Below are 17822 nucleotides of genomic sequence, written 5' to 3' on the forward strand. Positions count from 1 at the left end.
ACTTCGCTCTAACCTCCGAAACACCAAGGAGAAAAACCCCAGGGAAAGCAGCCACCCCTTCAGGACAGAGCCGCTGCCTGCCGCCGGGGCGCTGGTTAGGCAGCAGACACATGCCAGGCAGGGGCACGGCTCCGAAAACCTGCCCTCCTGGAGCAGCGCTGACAGCTCCGGCCGCCTGAGCGCCGGAACCAAGCAGGGCTGGGCTGCCCGGCAAGGCGGCCTCTTTCCAGGGCATTTCCAGCCAGGAGCCCCCCTGCACGCTGGGGTCTCTCCTGCGGGGCACCAGCCCCTCCCCAGCCGCCCTCGGGGGGACACTCACCCTTTTATCCACTTTGACCTCGGTGCCCAGGTCTGCATAGAACTCAAAGTGTAGCGTGGTGGCGCTGGGTGGGTATTTCTACGTAGAAAGCACAGCACGGGGTTCAGAGCACCGCGGGTGCCAGGCTGCCCTTCCCAGAGCGGGGGCGCCCCCAGCCCCATGGCCCACCCCGGCAGCTGTGCCTGGCATTGGGCCGATGCTGCCTTGCGCTTCTCGGAGCTCAGCGCTTCAAAGGGCAGCAGGAGTGTTAGGCCCATTTCCCTGCTCCCTGGGGAAACTGAGGCACAGAGGCCAGCGGGCTGAGCTGGGGCTAGAAGCCAGGAGTCCAGAGTGCTAGGCCCAGCAGGGGCGCAGTGTGCTGCTGTTTAAGGGAGGGGAGACAGGGCAGACGGACGTGGAGGGATCCCATGGCAGAGCCCACGAGGAGCAGGGCCGAGACCCCACATGAGGGGCCGATGGAGCCCGGGGCCAAGCACTGGCTGTGCTCTTACCAGTGCTGAGCGGCTCCCGTTCAGTGAGCATAGCAGGGAAGGAGGGAATTGCTACATCTGCATTACAGAGAACCCAGGAGTCCTGGCGCCCAGCCCCTCACCCGCTCCCATCCCAGAGCTGGGGATAGAACCCAGGAGTCCTGGCTCCCAGCCCCCCTGCATCCCCTCGCTCTAACCGCTAGACCCCACTGCCCTCCCTGTGCCAGGGACAGAAGCCAGATGTTCAGGAGAGAACAAGAGTCACCGGGGGGGGGGGCCCCCACTGGGGGTCCCCAGGAACGGAGCCTGTTGCAGACAGCTCCGGGCTCTGGCAGCTCGCATGCCCTGTGAACCGGGGCTGGCTAACCGAGGAAAGGAAGCCAGGGGGGATGGGGGGGACTCACCACCATGTGCAAATCTCTGCAGCACTCGGCCAGCCCGAAGCCGTTCTCCTTGCCGCCCCAGCTCTGTGGGGAGGAGAGTGTGGTCAGCGGGGTCCAGGGAGCCCCTAGCGCAGCCCCGCCGCCCCGCCCCCCCCCCCCCCCCCCCCGCCACGTGCGGGGTGCTCACCTCGGCCAGGTGCTGCAGCCGGGACAGCAGGGGCGCCCGCTTGTCGGAGCCCAGGCGCGTGATGTAGTTGGAGCGTTTGCTGAAGACGTACAGCAGGTTGAGCACAGCCAGCACCACCTGCATGTCCGAGGAGGCCAGCAGGGTCGTCAAGTGCTGCGGGACAGCAGGAGGGAGTTAGACGGGCCACGCCTCGGGAGAGAACCCAGGCGTCCGGACTCCCAGACCCCAGCGCCCACCCCCGAAGGCTCCGCCAGCGCCGGCCCACCCACCTCGATGGAGCTGTAGAGGTGGCGGGAGAAGCTGTACTCTATGAGCAGGGCCGTGAAGTTGAGCACGGCCAGCAGCAGGGCCTTGAGCTGCTCCCGCTCGGGCCGGTCGCACACCAGCATCCACAGCATGTTCTCCATCGTCTGCCCGGCGTCGGCCAGGATGCCGTCAAAGCGGTCCAGGAGATCGACCCAGTGGTACAGCTCGCACTGAACGGGGCGGGGAGACGGGGTGAAGGGAGCAGCCGGCCGACAGCCGGAGACCCCGCGAGTCCTGGCTCCCCCCAACCCCAAAGACCCCGCGAGTCCTGGCTCCCCCCAACCCCAAAGACCCCACGAGTCCTGGCTCCCCGCAACGCCAGAGACCCTGCGAATCCTGGCTCCCCCAACCCCACAAGTCCTGGCTCCTCCCCCCAGACCCTAAAGACCCCACAAGTCCTGGCTCCCCCCAACCCCAGAGACCCCACAAGTCCTGACATCTCCCCCCCTCCCCCCCCCCAGACCTCAGAGAACCCAGGAATCCTGGCTCCCAGCCCCAACACAATACATCTCTTCCCCACTCCAACCCCACAGCAGTACCAAGATGGGGGGCAGCTCTCCCTGCACACTAGACCTTACACTGGCCACCAGATACTCCCGCATGGGCTGGTGGCCAGCACAATGCTAGCCCGCACCACAGCCGGCACCCCCCAGAGGGGAGAGGCCTCATGTCCCATTCCCCAGCTCGCCTGAGCCAGCCAGTCCCTGCCCTGGGGACGCTGCTGACGCACTGAAAAGCCAGCAACGCCCGACAAACCTCCCGTGAGGCCTGGGGCCGAGCCGGGAGCTGGCGTTCCAGCCGGAGGCTGCGCAGGAAGGCCACTGAGCCACGGGCAGAAGCAGCCAAGCGGCGAGCGCATCTGACGCTCATGACCCAGCCACCCACCTTCCCGATGTTCCATGTCTTGATCTGTTGCAGTTCCAGCAGCAGCTGCTCATCGTTGCAGACTTTGAGCTTGTCAATCAAGGCCCTGCAGTCGGCAGGCTGGGAAGAGACGGGGGGAAGAGGGGAGGTCAGGGGGACAATCTCCCCGGCTCAGAGGGTGATGACCCTGCATGGGCCAGACCCGCTCGTCTGGGGATTTCCCAATCATTCAGACAACCCCCAGGCCTGATTTCAAATACGCTGGGAGGGAGTCGAAGATGCACCCCGGAGCTCTGGCATGGAGAGCGAAGAACACCCCCTCTTCACGCAGAAGGGTCCTCAGAACGCCCCCAAAAGGAAGCTACCGTTCTCACACCAGTTGGGTCTAGGGGTTAGCGCGGGGGGGGCTGGAAGCCAGGACTCCGGGGTCCTGCTCGGTGCTCAATCTGATACCAGGAAGAATGGCAGCCCACGCCCAGCCTGGCAATTCTAGGCCAGATGATTTACAGCCCGCTGGGAAGGCAAGATCCTTCCCGAAGCACGAGGAGGCGCGACAGCCCAGCTGGCCAGAAACAAAGCGCCACTCCAGCAGGCCTGGGCAGCCGGTGCATTTCCCCAGGTGCTTTCCAGCACCCAGGCACCGCTTGGAAGGCTGGGGGGAGAGGGGGGCGCAGAGGGAGGGTTAAAATCCCCAGTGATACTCACAGCCTCAGTGGGGGTTTTCTTCAGTTTAGTGCGATCCACTTTCATTTTTTATTCTTTTCCACTTTCTGATCCTGGAAGAGAAGACGGGAGAGCCGGCGGTGAATAGAGGCAGGCCAGGCAGGGAGCCTCTCAGCCGACAGAGGGGTTTGGCCTGTATTCGTCCCGGCCCAAGGCCCTGCTGCGCCAGGTGCTGGACAAACAGCACAGACGGGCCCTTCCCCCACCAGCTACGATCTGAAGAGACAAGGCAAGCAGACGGGCAATGTGACTCGGCCAAGGTCATAGGTTAGGGGCAGAGCTGGGGACGGAACCCAGGCGTCCCCAGCTCTGACCATCACACCCCCACTCACCTCTGCAACCAGGATAGAGCCCAGGAGTCCTGCCTGCCCGCCCCGTGACCCCCCCACTCTAACCACAAGACCTTACTCCCCTCCCACAGCCATGGAGAGAACCCAGGAGTCCTGGATCCCCCCCTCCACTCTAACCACTAGCCCCCACTCCCCTTCCAGAGCTGGGGACAGAACCGAGGCATCCTACCCAATAGACGGCGCCGCCTCCCTGTCTCAGAATAAAATGCCGCAGCGTCCCCCGTCCCCAGCCAGTTCAGAGTCGTGTTATGCGTGGTCGGAGCCCACCGTCCCCCAGGAACACATGGCCACCATAGCACACGTGGCCACCATAGCATGAGCCGGGCAGTAGCCTTGCCCGCTCACTCTGCAGCCAGCCCACGATCCATCCAACAGCTCCGAGTCCCCAGAACGCCCCCTCCCCGATCCGTTCACACCGCTTTCACCCCTGCCCAGGCTCAGACAACGGCAGCTCTGAGACCCCGGGGCTTGGAACCCCTGGGAAGGCAAGTGGCCCAGGACAGAGTCGGCATCTAGCCCTCGACTAGCATGCCCAGAAGAGACGCTTCGGCATGCTGGCCAGCTGGCCAAGCAGCACAGCGGCTGGCCTGGATTGCAAGCTTGGTGATAGGCACCGGCCATGCAGCACAAGCCGTGTGCCCAGAACTCAACTGCGCCCCCTTTATTTGCAAAACGGGGAGCAACCTGTGGGTCCCGCTTGTCTCATGAGGGCCCAACAAGCCAGCGGCATGGCTGGAGCAGAGCCCAGGAGTCCCCCACACCGACGCTATCAAAAACCCACCCCACGCAGATCAAGACCCAAAGAAAAACCTTCCATCCCAGCCACCATTCCCCCCCACCAAATGCCTTCCGTTTCGGACCAAGGCAGGCGGCTTCCCATCACCGGGGGAGAGGGATCCTGTCGGCTGCCCCGAGCCAAGCACCAAACTAGAAAAGGCTGCCATCAGAACAGCCACCAGGGCCTAAATGGGGGAGCAGCTTCTCCTCCTTCCCCGGCCCCTGCCAGCCGCCTTCCCGCAACACTTGGTTCGGCACCCATGCGACCGCTGCTGGATCACGGTGTCCAGGTCTGGGGCCCACAGTTCAACGGGAGCAGGGGTCGGAGAAGAACCTCGATTAAAGGATTACAAAACTGGCTTTCCAGCAAGACTCCAGGAGCTGCATCTATTCAGCTTTGCAGTGAGGACTTGACCCCAAGCTCCCGACAGGGAATACATTTGATAACTGGCTCCTCAAGCCAGCGAGGAAAGGGCCAGCACGACCCAACAGCTGGAAGTTCAAGTTAGCCAAAGTCAGACTGGATGAGGTTAATCTGGGGGGAGGAGGGAAGGGAATTAACACATGGCAAACGTTCTGAGCTGCGAAGGGTTTCCCATCACTGGCAAGGTTACCGTCCAGATGGGATGTCTGCCTGACCAGGAATTAATGTGGGGCCGGCCCGTGGCCATGCAGGTCAGAGCTGCCTATTGCAGTGGGCCTGCTTTGGAATCAGAGACCAGCCTCACTGTGCCGGGAGTCTGCGGATCTAGAGAGCTCAGTCTGAGCCAGGAAGACAGCATGGGGGGGAGACCCCCCGCTCCTCCAGGCCCTGAGCCAGAATCAGCCCCTTTTCCTGCGCGCACTGGACCGGCAGCTGTCTGGGTGGGAGGCTGACACCCACCCACCCACCCTCCGGCTTGTCATCTGCTTTTTCGGGTCAAGCTTCCTGCAAACAAAGCCGGGGCCTGCAGTCAGACCTGAACTACAGTTCCCAGCAGGCAGTGGGCTCGGCTCGGCCTCGGCTGATGACATCATGGCTCCGGCTCTGGAACAATGAATGTGCAAAAAAACCCGCAGGAGCGGTTTGTGGCAGGTTTAAGAGCCCGCGTGGGGGTGGGGGGTGAGGAGAGAGAAAGGCGTGTTCGGGACCAGAGTCCACTCCAGCGGCCCTGAAACCCAGTGTGCACCCTCCCATTCACACCTCAGTAACAAACTAAATTGCATCCTTTGGCGCTTTGAGCCTGTCCTCTGCCTTGCCCTGCTAAGGGAAGGGAGCAAAGCGAGGATAACCCCCCGCCCGCCAACCCACACCCGAGGCTCAAGCATTCGATCAGAGCCTCCGGACTAGGAGCAGCCCTGCCTGCCTCTCTCCAGCCCTTCATCCGGTCCGATTCCAAGGGCTGAAGGGCCCACTGTGATCTCGCCTGGCCCCGGTAACGCACAGGCCAGGTAACTACCCCAAACAGTTCCCAGAGCACATCTTTCCGGGGGAGAGAGGAACGTTCGATCTCGATTTCGAGTCAGCAATCCCCACAGCCCTTGGTCAGTTGCTCTTTGGTCGGGTCGGGAAGGTGGAGCTGAAAACTAGGACTCCTGGGTTCTGCTCCCAGCTCCAAGGGGAGGGGAGTGAAGTGGTGCAAACGGCAGAGGAAGTGGGAGCCAGGACTCCTGGGTTCTATTCCCACTGTGATTTCCTCCTGGACCCAGGCCGGGTCCCTGTGCCCCACAAGCAGAGTCTCCTGATCTAGACAGCACGCGCAGGCCAGGTCCACGCTATGGAATTGCTTCGGTAGAACGACATCACTCAAGGGGGAGAAGAATTCCCCTCCCTGAGCGATGCAGTTATGCTGACCCGAGCACCCTTGCAGACAGCCGCTCCCGCCGTTCAGGGAGGTTGGTTAAACACTCTGAGGGGAGAGCTCTCTCCCACTGGCGCAGAGCGTCTTCACCGAGTGCTACAGCTGCATTAGTGTAGACCTTAGTCCTTGCAGGTCAGCTGGGAGACACCCACGCTTTTAGCTTTGAAGGCCCTGGCTTCCGACATTGCATTCTGCCGCAGCGGGCGCAGTGCTCAAAGAGGGCGATGCGAACCAGCCTGCCAGCTGACCTGCACGTGGAGCACCCACAGGCTCTCGCTTCACACTCCCGTCCGTCGCCACCTCTTCTGGGGCTGGAGTGGGCCCACGCTGCGCTAAGCAACAGACAAAAAGCCCACGCCCAGAGCTTTTAGACACAGGGTTGAGACAAGACAGACAATGAGACTGGCCCGCAGCACCGGGTGCACTGGATTTCACCTGGACGGCTCGGTGGAAGGACTCTGGAGATACGGCTCTTTGCGTGAAGGGCCTCTCTGGGGTGCTCACTGCTGACACCATGCAGGCCTGCTTTCGGCCCACGAGCCTGCGCTATTCAAGCCAGGCCCGCAAAGCGGCCCACACCCTGCCCTGGCTAAGTGGCACGATCTTCATTAACTGGGGGTCTGGCTCAGCACCTCGGTCTGGCCAGCCCTAGATCAAGACTGAGGCTCTGTCAGTGGCCAGCACCAGTTGCTTCAAGAGACGTTGTCAAAAGCCCTGAACTTCCCTAACCAGCCTTCCAGATAACCACAATTTGACTCAAGCCAAAGCATAAGAATTCGGATCCCTTCCCGACTCTGGATATTCTTGTGACTCATACAAGTGTCCAATCCTGCTCAGCTCCTGGCCATAACGACCCTCTTGTGGCCATGAGTTCCACTGGCTAACCGGGTGCTGCGCAATTAAAGGAAGTTTCCTTTCATCACTTTGGAGTCAGAGTCATTAGGAACCCAGGAGTCCTGTCTCCCACTCACTACAGAGCCCAGGAGTCCTGGTTTTGCAGTCCCACACTTCCAGTGTGACTGAATAAGAGACCACACGTTCAAAAAGGAGAGCAACGCGACAGACGAGAGATGCGCAGCTACGGCCCCCTTTTTTAAAAGCCAATCAGCTGAGAGATCTAGCTCAGGCAGGAATTAATTCAGCCAAGTGCTACATGGACCTGTACGTGGGAGGCCAGCCCAGATGATCCCCATGGTCTCTTCTGGCCTGAGAATTTATGAAATCTATTTGGAAGTACGATTTCACAGGCTGCTGGGGCAAGTGTTTGAAGGGCAGGTCTTGGAGGAGCTGGTGAAGCGTCAGAGTGGGGCTGGGTCAGGATGGAGGTTTAATAGCCCATATGCCGGCTGTACACATCTCCCTGGAGTCCGTGGAAACCAACAGGTTGGGGAGGTTCTTTACCGAGGCAGATTTCAGAGATGTGACCCCGTGGAGCCCAGCCAGCAGCCCTCCCCACCCAAAGGAAGTAGTTAATTACAGCCTTGCATCATGGACAGAGCACAGGACCGGGACCCAAGTCATCATGGATCATGCCTCCCCGTGCCTCAGTTTGCCCTTTCCAAAATAGCCCAGTGCTCTAGAAACATTAACGCCAACAGCCTGCAATCCACAGGAGGTCAGACTAGACAGAACTAAGGATCCCTTTTGGGTCCAAAACTTTCACCCCCTTTGGGGGAGGTTAGATTAAGTTCCTCAGGCCAGGGCCTGTTTTACTACATAGCTGTACAGCACCGGGCACAACTGGTGCCTCTAGACACCGTGGTACGGCCAGACTGAATGGTCACAGAGGGCCCGTCCGGCACGAACCCAGAACTGACACAATGGGACCGTTCTCCTGGCACAGAAGGGAAGCTTCAGGCGCTGACAGACCAACAGAACCCAGGAGTCCCGGCTCCTGGCTCCAGACACCAGCCAGGAGGCAACTTCAGACTCCTGCAACGCTGGTCGGGCGGCTGGGTGGAGACAGCCCTGGTTTGCCAAGTCCGCCTCCCCCATCAACCACCACCCCACGCCAGCCACGAAACGAGAGCCCCATGCTCTCGCCGCTGGACAGAGGGTTCCTAGCCGACAGCACCGGCCCTGGGACGGGGGACGCAGGCAGCCAGATGGGAGGAACGGAAGGGGGTGAGGAGCGGTATGGTGGATTTTGCTCCCCCATGGCAGAAGGGTGGCCATGCGCTAGCTAACGGTAACTCGAGTCACTGGGACTGTTGGGCCAGGATCAGAGCCATGGTTGATCCCCAGGTCGGGGGGAACAATTGGACAAATGCCATCTTTAAGAAAAGCTGACTGGGGGGCGTCTCTCAGGCCCCACCTGGTCAAAGAACCCCACATTTGGGCCGCTCACCCTATCCTGCGCCTGCACGAGGGGCAGAACATTTCAAGGCACTCTGGGTAACCGAGGGGATTTCAGAGCGCTTCTGCAGTAGGGAAGGAAGGTGTGATGGGGGGCACTTGTTTTAACCCCCCCCGGTTTAATCCTAGCACAGCCTGGAGACTTAGCCCAGCTGCTGTGTGACCAGGAATGCTGCTTTTCTGGATCTTCCCCCTCACCCTTTCACTGGTCTGGACCGTAAACTCCTCAGGGCAGAAGCCGGCCCGCTATGTGTCTGTCCAGCACCCCATGAAGCTGAGGTTTTCACATCCCCCCTGCCAAGGCGAAGAACTTTGCCCCAGAGTTGGAGCTGCGGCAACATCGGATGATGCACCACGCCAGGGCGCTGTTGGTAACCTCCTTCCAGACCCATTTCATCCACATGCCTTGCGAACAAACCCTTGGGCACCGAAGCATCGCGCCTGCCTGAAGCAGCCAGCCTGGCCTGGAAATGCTCCTCCGCAGCGTTTCGATTAATGGGGCCCAGCGACGTGCCGTAACCAAGTTCCTGCCACCGGCTCGGCTCAGAGCCCGGCCTACAGAATGCCGCTACGTCTAGCCGCCTTTCCCCAGCACGCTCTGCGCTCAAAGCGACCTCACTTCGGGCTAGGCTCTTGCAAATCGAGTCAATGCAGTCTTCAGAGCAGAAACGCCACGCCTAACCCCCTGGCAGGACCGCCAAAGCACTTCCTGCTGGATGACCCAGTTTGTCATGCTCTGGCCCAAGAAGGAACAGAGAAGCCAGCCTTCGATGGGAACCAAAATCCGGTCATGGGGCGGGGCCCGTCTGCACACACCCCGTGATCCTTCCCTGCCAGCTCTGCTCAGCCCGCTGAAACAGACAGCTCAGGAGGCTGCTCAAAGCTCACAGCCTTGATTTGGCAAGACAACCTGAGCCGCTTCCCAGATCTTGCTGGCCTGAAGGATAGCTGCTCCCACCGTGTGCTGCTCCTCTTCACTCAGCCGCAGGCCCTGGGGCAGAGTCTATCACCTCCTCTCCCAGCACTGGCTGGTTTTAAACCAGCAGCTTCACAGCTCAGAGCCGAGCCCTGGCAGCTGCTCAGCTGCAAGACTTCCCCCAGCCGGGCGCTACCCACACACCCGCCCTGCCCTAAGCTTCACGGCAGGCTGCAGGCAAGGGTCTGAGGGACTCTCTCGGCAGGATGCAGGAGCCACACTGCAGCCTGCAAACTGAAAGCAAAACTCCCTAGGCATCCTGAACCCCGAGAGAGCAGCCAGCACTCACCAGACCGCACCACGGAGAGACCTAAGGTCCAACCTGCTCAGACAGGGTGATCGGGAAACCGCCCCCTCCTCCCCCAAGCAGGCACCCAAATTGGGAACCTTGGAAGGGATCAGAGCAGCCTCCTGGGGCTTGCACAGACACCTTGCAACTGCCATCTGCTTAGTCATGGCCGTGATTTCAGTGCGAGTTTTCGTTTAGGTTCTGGAACGTGAGAGACGTCAACCCCTGCCCCCACCCTGTAAATAACTGCCCACTCGCGCCGCAGCGCCAGAAATACAGGACGGACCTGGAGGGAGCCAGGACTGACAGCACCCGCCTTTGCATCCTGCTGCTGGAAATATTAGTCACAGCAGACAGGATCGTCAAGGATCAGACAGGCCCTGTGCTGCGGATGGGGGACTCGGGGGGATTTTCATCAGTGGGAGCTGCCGGTGCTCTGAAGCTCAGCACCCTCCCCAACCGAAACTCCCCCAAACCAGGCGGCAGCGAGGAACAGCACATGGACGAGGAAGGAAGGAAGGGGCTGGCCTGCGACTGAAGAGGTCTGGGTCTGATCCCTAGCTTTTAGATACTCATTCTGCCCCCCAATTAGCGGGGCATCTCAATCTTTAGCTCACTGATCCTCATGACCTCCCCGAGAGGAAGGGCAATGCTATTAGCATCTCTGCCTCAGTTTCCCCACCTAAGAGACTTGCCCCAGTGGTCTCAATTCCGCGGCTAGTGCCCTATCTACCAGACAATCCTGCCTCGGTGGGTCAGGGCACGTGAAGTGTGCCTAAGGCCAGAAAGGTGCATTGTGATCATCCTGTTCGAGCCCCTGTACAGCGCAGGGCCTGAGGCGGCCCTGAATTCATTCCTGCTCGAACTAGAGCAGATATTTTCTTTAAAAAAATCCCAGCTGGACTCAAAAGCAGCCAGCGCAGGCGAGTCCACCCTGACCTGTGGTCAACGGTCCTGTGGTTAATCCACCTCACGGGTAGAAGTGTTTGAATTTGTCAGGCCTTCAACTTTCAGCCTTTGGCGCCTAGACAGACCGGAGCAGGTTCTTCAAACTGGGCTCAAGTTGCCCCTTAGCCCCCTTCGTGTTAAGCAGAAAGAGCGAGAGACTTGGGAGCTCAACAGCAGATTTTCTAATCCTTTAAATCATTCCCACGGCTCTGCTTGGACTGACATCCTCCTCGAGTCGCGGGCACCAGAACGGGACACAACATCCCAGCCGCAGTCACACCAGCGTCAAATGCAAAGGTAAAAGAACCTCTCTGGCTCTGGGCTAAGTCAGGCGTGTCTCAAGTCCCCATCTCTGCAGAAGATTTCCCAGTCTAGCAAGAACGGAAGCTCCTGGTGGTGGCGGGGTCTGTCTCTTCTAGGGACACTGCTTAGCAGAAAGCAGTTAGTCCTTCTCACTCAAGCCCCAAAAGGCAGGCTAAGGGCTTGCTGGGAAACAGACAGGGTTCAATAGAAAAATCCCCCACTGATGCAAAGGCTGGTGAAGATTTTAGCTGTGGTGGTTTCGTTATGATGGTAGCCACGTTGGGGGCCATGGATCGGCGTTCATGTCACACGTCCCGGCTGTACTCAGCCCAAGCTGGGGAAGCTGATGATCCAACCAGCTGACCAAATTCGGTGGTGAATCCTGGTCACGTGCCACCTGAGACACAGTGCACTCATGCTAAGTAGCAGCACGTTGTGCAAAGACAATGAGGTGAGCCGAGGCACTGAGAAGGAAAACGTAGCCGAACAGCAGCAAGAACTAGCCCCAGAAATAGTCACCACTGCTGGACTACATTGCTTCAGCCTGCAACAGCCACCAGCCAAACCCACGGCACGTAGATCAGATTGTGCATCTAGCTGGGTGCAGTGACACCTGGGGACAGGTCCTGCTGCTCTGAGCACTCAGCTGCCAACGAAACAGCACCGCACGGCTCCCATGTCATCAGAGAACGGAAGATGGATGTGCCCCAAACCCCTCGCCTTCCGTGTCACGTCCATGTGAACAGTTAGGCTGTGGACACTGAGAAATATTTGAGGCAGAAGGAAGTGCAGCCACCTCTGGTGCAGAGAGCAGCAGCTAAACAGAACACAGCCTGGAAGGGGGAATTCTGGGCCATGGGGGAAGAACAACATGGGATATTTAACAGCTTACTTCAGACTGTGGGCTCTTCTTTTAGTTCTGTTTTTATACAGGGTCTAAATTACTGGGGCCCTGGGACTGCCACCATTCAAGTAACCTGTGCAGAGCAGATGGGACCCTGGCTGAGGGGCTCAAGATGTCACCAAAGTTAGGAGCAAGACTCTCTTCTGAGAGAGAGCAATGCAGTTTGGTTTCCGTGTGATCTGGGAGTCAAGCCTGTTTCGGTGAAAAGCGTGTGCTTAAATCCAGCTGGTTAGGAAGCAAACTCTTCCGAGTCAGCACACCTGTTTGAGCTACAAAGCCTGGTCTGCCATCGCCACTCTTCTGACGTTGCTGGGGTCCTCTAGCAGGCGCGCTGTTTTCATGGCAGGTTTGCGGCAGTCCTCAATTGCAAGCACAAGCCGTGCACGAGATTTCAAAAAGCCAAGTCACCCGACATTCAGAATGCGTGACCCCACCGCCACCAGCGCTGCGCCAAGACCAAACCGGAGTCCTTTGGGCCTAACCAAAGCACTACTGGAAAGAGAGACACGGCTCCGTCATCGAACCCTTCTCGCCAAGTCTTCAAGAGCATCGCTACCCTGCAGTCATGCTCCCCCGCCACGCTGGGAGCTAGCCACGAGACCTAGCGCAGGCCTGCGCGATCCTGGCCCGCACCTGCTGAATCCACCCAACCGGTGCCCACACTTCTAAGGCAAAAAAGGAACAGTCGATCTAGTCTGGTCTCCTGTATAATGAGGCCACAGGACTCCTGCACTGAGCTCAGTGAGCGGCTCTTGAACCAACACACCCAGATCCATTTAAAAATGCCGAGTGACAGACACACGTACCACACCCCTGCACAAGTCTGCTGCCATGGCTAGCCAGCGTACCCTTCCTTTCCATTCACCATGGGTCAGCTCCCAGCCAGTGATCACAACCTGCCTCGCGGGCTAGATTCAAGAGGTGTCTAAGGTCACATTTCTTCCTCCCCTCCCCCAGTCTGAGGTCGAGTCACCTCTTAACTTTGGCGTCCATAAAGCTACTTAGCTGCTCACCACATGGACCTTGGATCGCCCCCGTGATTCTTCTCTGAACCCTCCCCTAGGTCCCCAGCATCTCTCTAGACCCACAGGGACACCAGACCTAGACCCAACATCCCAGTTACGCAGCTCCGTCACTTCAAGGGATGAGGATCCGTTCTTTACCATGCCCAGTGTAGCTGCCCCCTCGCCTTAGCAGCTGGTACTGCCTGACACCTGTAAAATATTCCGCAGGCCTGCCCCACTAGCTTCCCAGCCCAGCCTGCCACTAACGGCTTCAATGAGGCCCAGTAATCAGCCACATTAGCCCTCCGCATGTGCTAGTCAATTTCTCGCATCCTCCCAGACAGCAACCACAGCAAATGCAGCACCCCCTACAAGTGCCTTCCTACTGCGCCAGGTGCTGTACGGACGCAGCGAGCCACTCACTGCCTTTAAATCCAAACAGACAAAGGAGGGGGACAGAACACGGATGTGAAGCCAGCAAGGCAGTGGCAGCACAGAACCCCGGAGTCCTGGCTCCCAGCTCAGTGCCCTTGTCCCTCACGCTGCAGCTGCTGTTCTAGTTTTAAATGAAAGCATTGATCACAGAACACCAAAGCCCAAGAGGTAACGGGGTGCGTATGGAACATTTTCCCCCTACAGTCAACACCCCATGGCTTGGTTCATCCGTGGGAAACCAAAAGGCTAAGACAGGTAGGAAGCTAGCCTGATCTATATTCCAGAGAGAGGGGTTCCTTGATGGGACACCACCTCCATTCTCCTTGAACGTTGAATAGTTTTTCCTGCCTACCACCACCACCTGGGAAGTGGGAGAATATGGGTTCTTTGATACGGTTCTTTGTATGATCAGCTTTGCTGTTAGCCCTCTTACTTGTTCTGATCTTTCCCATCAAAAGAGGGGCCAGATGGGGAAGTGGGGGGGAGAGGGGAGTGCAAAGGCAGGGGACAGATGCGCGATCAGCAAAGCTTTTTAAACTGGCACCACTTCAGTGCCCCTCTAAGTTTGTAACTTGCCAGCTTCAATAGACTTTAAGGGCAGACGGGATCCTCCAAGTCTGACCTCCTGGAGAACACAGGCCAGAGAATTTCACCAGTTCCCCCCCCCGGCACTGAGCCCAACAACTTGCGTTTGGCAAAAGCACTTCCAGAAAGGCAGCCAGCCTGGCTTGGCTTCTCCATCCCTTGGCATCTTCCGCCACTTCCCTTGGAAGTCTGTTCCAAGAGTTAATTGTCCTCGCTTTTAGAAACCGGCGCTGGATTTCCAGTTTGAGTTTGGCTGGCTTTAGCTTCCCGTTGTGGGGTCTTGTTCTATCTTTCCCCACTAGCGTAAGCAGCCCCTTAAATCCTGGGATGAAGGTACCGTACTTGCGTGGTGACCAGATGGTTCTGTAGCTGCACAGTCATGTTTTAACACCCGATAAACTTTAAACCCCTTTGGTGCCTAACAAGTAACTAGCTCAAGCTCCATGGAGTGAAAGTCTGTCAGGATCATTTCAGGCTCCTTTACAATATTCTCTTTGGGCACCCAAGACCTAGCCATGAAGAACACACCACCTCTGCAAAGTACAGGGGTTAGAGAGCCTGCTTGCATGCCAGGACTCCTGGGTTCTGTGCCCTGCTCTAAAAGAACCCTTAACTCGATTCCTGCCACTGACAAGGTGGGACCACGTGCAAGTCCCTACCTCTGAGCCTCAGTTTCCCCATTTCTGAAACAGGCAGAAGTTGTCTTGCTCAGAAGATTGTGACACTGAAACCACCAGGGTGCGTGAAGCACTGAGATTCTCTGATCAGTGGCCACTCCACCCCGGAGCAATTTATTCCGCACAGGTTCTAAACGTGGTGACGGCAGCACGTGCAAGGCTGCGGGTATTAGCCGTTCGGAAGCCCGCCCTTTAGAAGCTGCCGAGGTTTGAAGGCACATTAACAGCCAATGCATTTTTGGCCAGGGGTCTTTTCCTCCACAACAGAAGCAGTGCCTTTAATGAGGAGAGAAAGAAATACACCTATCCACTCCCTTTAACTCGTCTGGTGCACTGCTCTGGTAAGCGGGGAACAAGTATAGCAAGTTTTAGTGACTCTGCCATTATGACACATCAAATTAAGAGTCTCTAAAGGATCCAGGACAGAATTCGTTCCACCAGCGATGTCCTATTTATCTGGCTATGCAGCCACTACTTACATTTCCACAGCAATAACTGTCAAAGACCAGGAGGCAAAGCCAGTATTGTGCGTCTCCCCCCTTCCCCTCACCCCAACCTCCGATGGCTACCTGCAGGCTCTGATCCTTGGTCAAATCAGTTTTACGCTTCCCTAAGATGCAGGCACTTAAAAGACTAAAAAAATGGCATCTTGGACTCTGTTACCCGGAGTCTCCCATCAGCTGCGAGTCGACAGCACCTGGAGGGTTGGCGGCATACAATCCTGGCACAGCTCCGCCGAGCGAGCCGTACCCGAGCCTGCCTCCAGCATCGGCTCCCCATTATTCACAGGCCTGCCAAAGCAGGGGGAGTTGGAGTGGAAAAGGTTATTTTGACTCTGTTTGATTCACAAGGCTAAATATAATATCCCGTAGTGACGCTGCATTTTAATAGGCAGGCCACACCATCTGAATCAGTCAACACTAGCTCTCCCACAGGGCTAAGCCCAGCCCTCCCAGACAAGAGCTTCCCAAGCCCAAGAGATTGCAGACCACCAATACATCAGCTCTTCCCACCCAGGCATTAGCACCTGTTTCAGAGCACGGGACACAGCAGAAGGTGCCGCAGTCAAGTGCGGATACAGCAGGGAAGAACGGTGTTGCTGGACCCGTGTCAAGGCCTAAACACCCATTCGGCTCAGTTTGGGCTGAACCCTTATGGAAGGGAATCACCCCTTGGACTTAACACATTCAATCTCGCTGCAGCCACCATTATCCTCTGGATTGTGCGCAGCGAAGACACCAGGAAGTTAAGTGACTTGACAGAGGTCACAGTCTGGCAGAATTGGAAATGGAACCCAGGAGTCCTGGCTCCAAGCCCTGCTCCCACCTGCTGTAACCACTAGACTCCACTCTGCTCCCAAAGCTGGGGATAGAACCCAGGAGTCCTGGCTCCCCGCTACGCTGCTCTAACCCACTAGAGCTCACGTTCCATGCAAGGATCTCCAAGCACACCACGAGCATCCCCGGGATTTGTCAGCAACAGCCTTGTTTTCCAGAGCAGATGAATGACCTGGCCAACACCCAGATCTGACTGCAGGGATTTCAGCACGAAAACACCCACACTTACAGCCACCAAACACCCCACCCCACCCGAGAGAGCATCGTCTGGAGAGTCCCATGCCTAGCTCTGCCTTTGGGTGAGCGCCTCCATGCCTCGGTTTCCCCTGCCAGCAACTCCTTGGCACAGGGACATTCTCACCACATCTCTGTGCAGTCCCCAGCACAGAGAGGACCTCTGAGATCACAAGCAGGGCACCTCCTCTGCATGAAGATCAATCTAGAGACAGAACACACCTGCCTGCTCCAGTGTTAGCCAGTTCACCACGGCCCTCCGCCATGCCTGGGTCCTTACACTGCCCCCTCGGAGCACGATAGTGACATGACCACCACGAGTCGCCGTCTCCAGCCTCTCGCCCCCAACACACAACCGCGCATTGAGATCGCCACCAGAGCAATGCGGCAGCTGACCATCCAGCTTCCCCGCAGAGTTCCCGCCAGCTGTAGGAAGCGAGGGCCAGAGACGCGCGGGCACCCACCTGGAATCACAGCCAATCCATGCTCGGTCTGGTCTGCTATCCAAATCACTAGTCCGGCACCCACGGTTCGCCCCAGCTGGCCAAAGGAAACACCTTCTGGTTTTCGCAGTCACTCTAATCCACTTCAACCAGACTAACTGAGGGCCTAGGAGAAACCACAGACATTCGTGAGACCTGGCATTGGGGGGTTGGGTGGAGTGAGTCTATGGAGATCCCAGCACAGGGGAGAGGACAGACCATGGAGAGCTGGATATTTAGTGGACAGGATGATGCTGATGGATTAAGAATAAGAGATGTCCCAGGCAGTCGGAGTGAGACAAGGGCAGAGAGGAAGGCAGGTGGGGTACCTGTAACACCACCCCATTCAGTCTCGGGTATCCCTGCCTGGCGTGGAGAGAGTGAACTGAGAAGTGTTATTTACCCTTTCCCACAATACAAAACCCAGGAGTCACTTCAAAGTTCATAAGCAGAAGGTCGGATACAAAACAAGAGGAAATGCCTCTTCACGCAGCGCACAATTAATCTGTGGAACTCACCGACACCTGACTGAGGTGTTATGAAGACCAAAAATACATAACTGGGTTCAAAAAAGAACTAGATAACTTCCTGGAGGGCAGGTCCATCGATGGCTATTAGCCAAGATGGTCAGGGATGCAACCCCATGTGTGGGGCAACCCTAATCCCAGAAGCTGGGAGGGGAAGACAGGGTGGATCTTTCCAAAATTGCCCTGTTCTCTACACTCCCCTGAAGCTCTGCGACTGGGCACTGCAGGTGAGAGAGAACTGGGCTGGATGGACCGGCGCTTTGCCAGTATTGCCGTGCTCATGTTCTCATCTGCAGGAAATCAGCAGGTGAAATTCCCTGGCCTATGTTAGCCAGAAAGGGCCACTGTGATCTAGTCTGACCTACGAAACTTACCTCACACCCCAGACAGACATTTGCTGCAAACAACACTCCAGCCCCCCGAGAACCACTCCTGAAAGAAGCTAGGTGTTGCTATATGTGCAAACGAAGCAATGAAGAGCTAAAAAGTCTGACAAGCCCTAGCCACCCAACAAGCATTCTGCACTAGTGTAGGACCTACAGTTAT

The 17822-nt window shown here is 57.7% G+C and overlaps 1 protein-coding gene across 5 annotated transcripts in view; it reads right to left on the reverse strand.

The window, feature by feature from the left end:
- HUWE1 (HECT, UBA and WWE domain containing E3 ubiquitin protein ligase 1) overlaps positions 1-17822 on the reverse strand; it is a 54080-nt gene that overhangs the window by 34265 nt on the left and 1993 nt on the right. For 4 of the 5 annotated variants that reach the window (XM_067552105.1, XM_067552106.1, XM_067552107.1 and 1 more), the window contains exons 2-8: positions 16732-16876; positions 3235-3305; positions 2551-2649; positions 1629-1835; positions 1360-1512; positions 1194-1256; positions 320-397 (exon numbers count right to left, since the gene is read on the reverse strand). In XM_067552105.1, coding sequence (XP_067408206.1) covers positions 320-397; positions 1194-1256; positions 1360-1512; positions 1629-1835; positions 2551-2649; positions 3235-3279 — 645 coding nt within the window. In that variant the 5' untranslated portion in view covers positions 3280-3305; positions 16732-16876. The remainder of the gene's footprint in view (positions 1-319; positions 398-1193; positions 1257-1359; positions 1513-1628; positions 1836-2550; positions 2650-3234; positions 3306-16731; positions 16877-17822) is intronic. The other variant, XM_067552108.1, reaches the window with a different exon arrangement.

The sequence above is a fragment of the Emydura macquarii genome, unplaced genomic scaffold, assembly GCF_026122565.2.
Source record: "Emydura macquarii macquarii isolate MOO-44397 ecotype Brisbane River unplaced genomic scaffold, CSIRO-AGI_Emac_v2 contig_1386, whole genome shotgun sequence".
In the NCBI taxonomy this organism is placed as follows: Eukaryota; Metazoa; Chordata; order Testudines; family Chelidae; genus Emydura; species Emydura macquarii.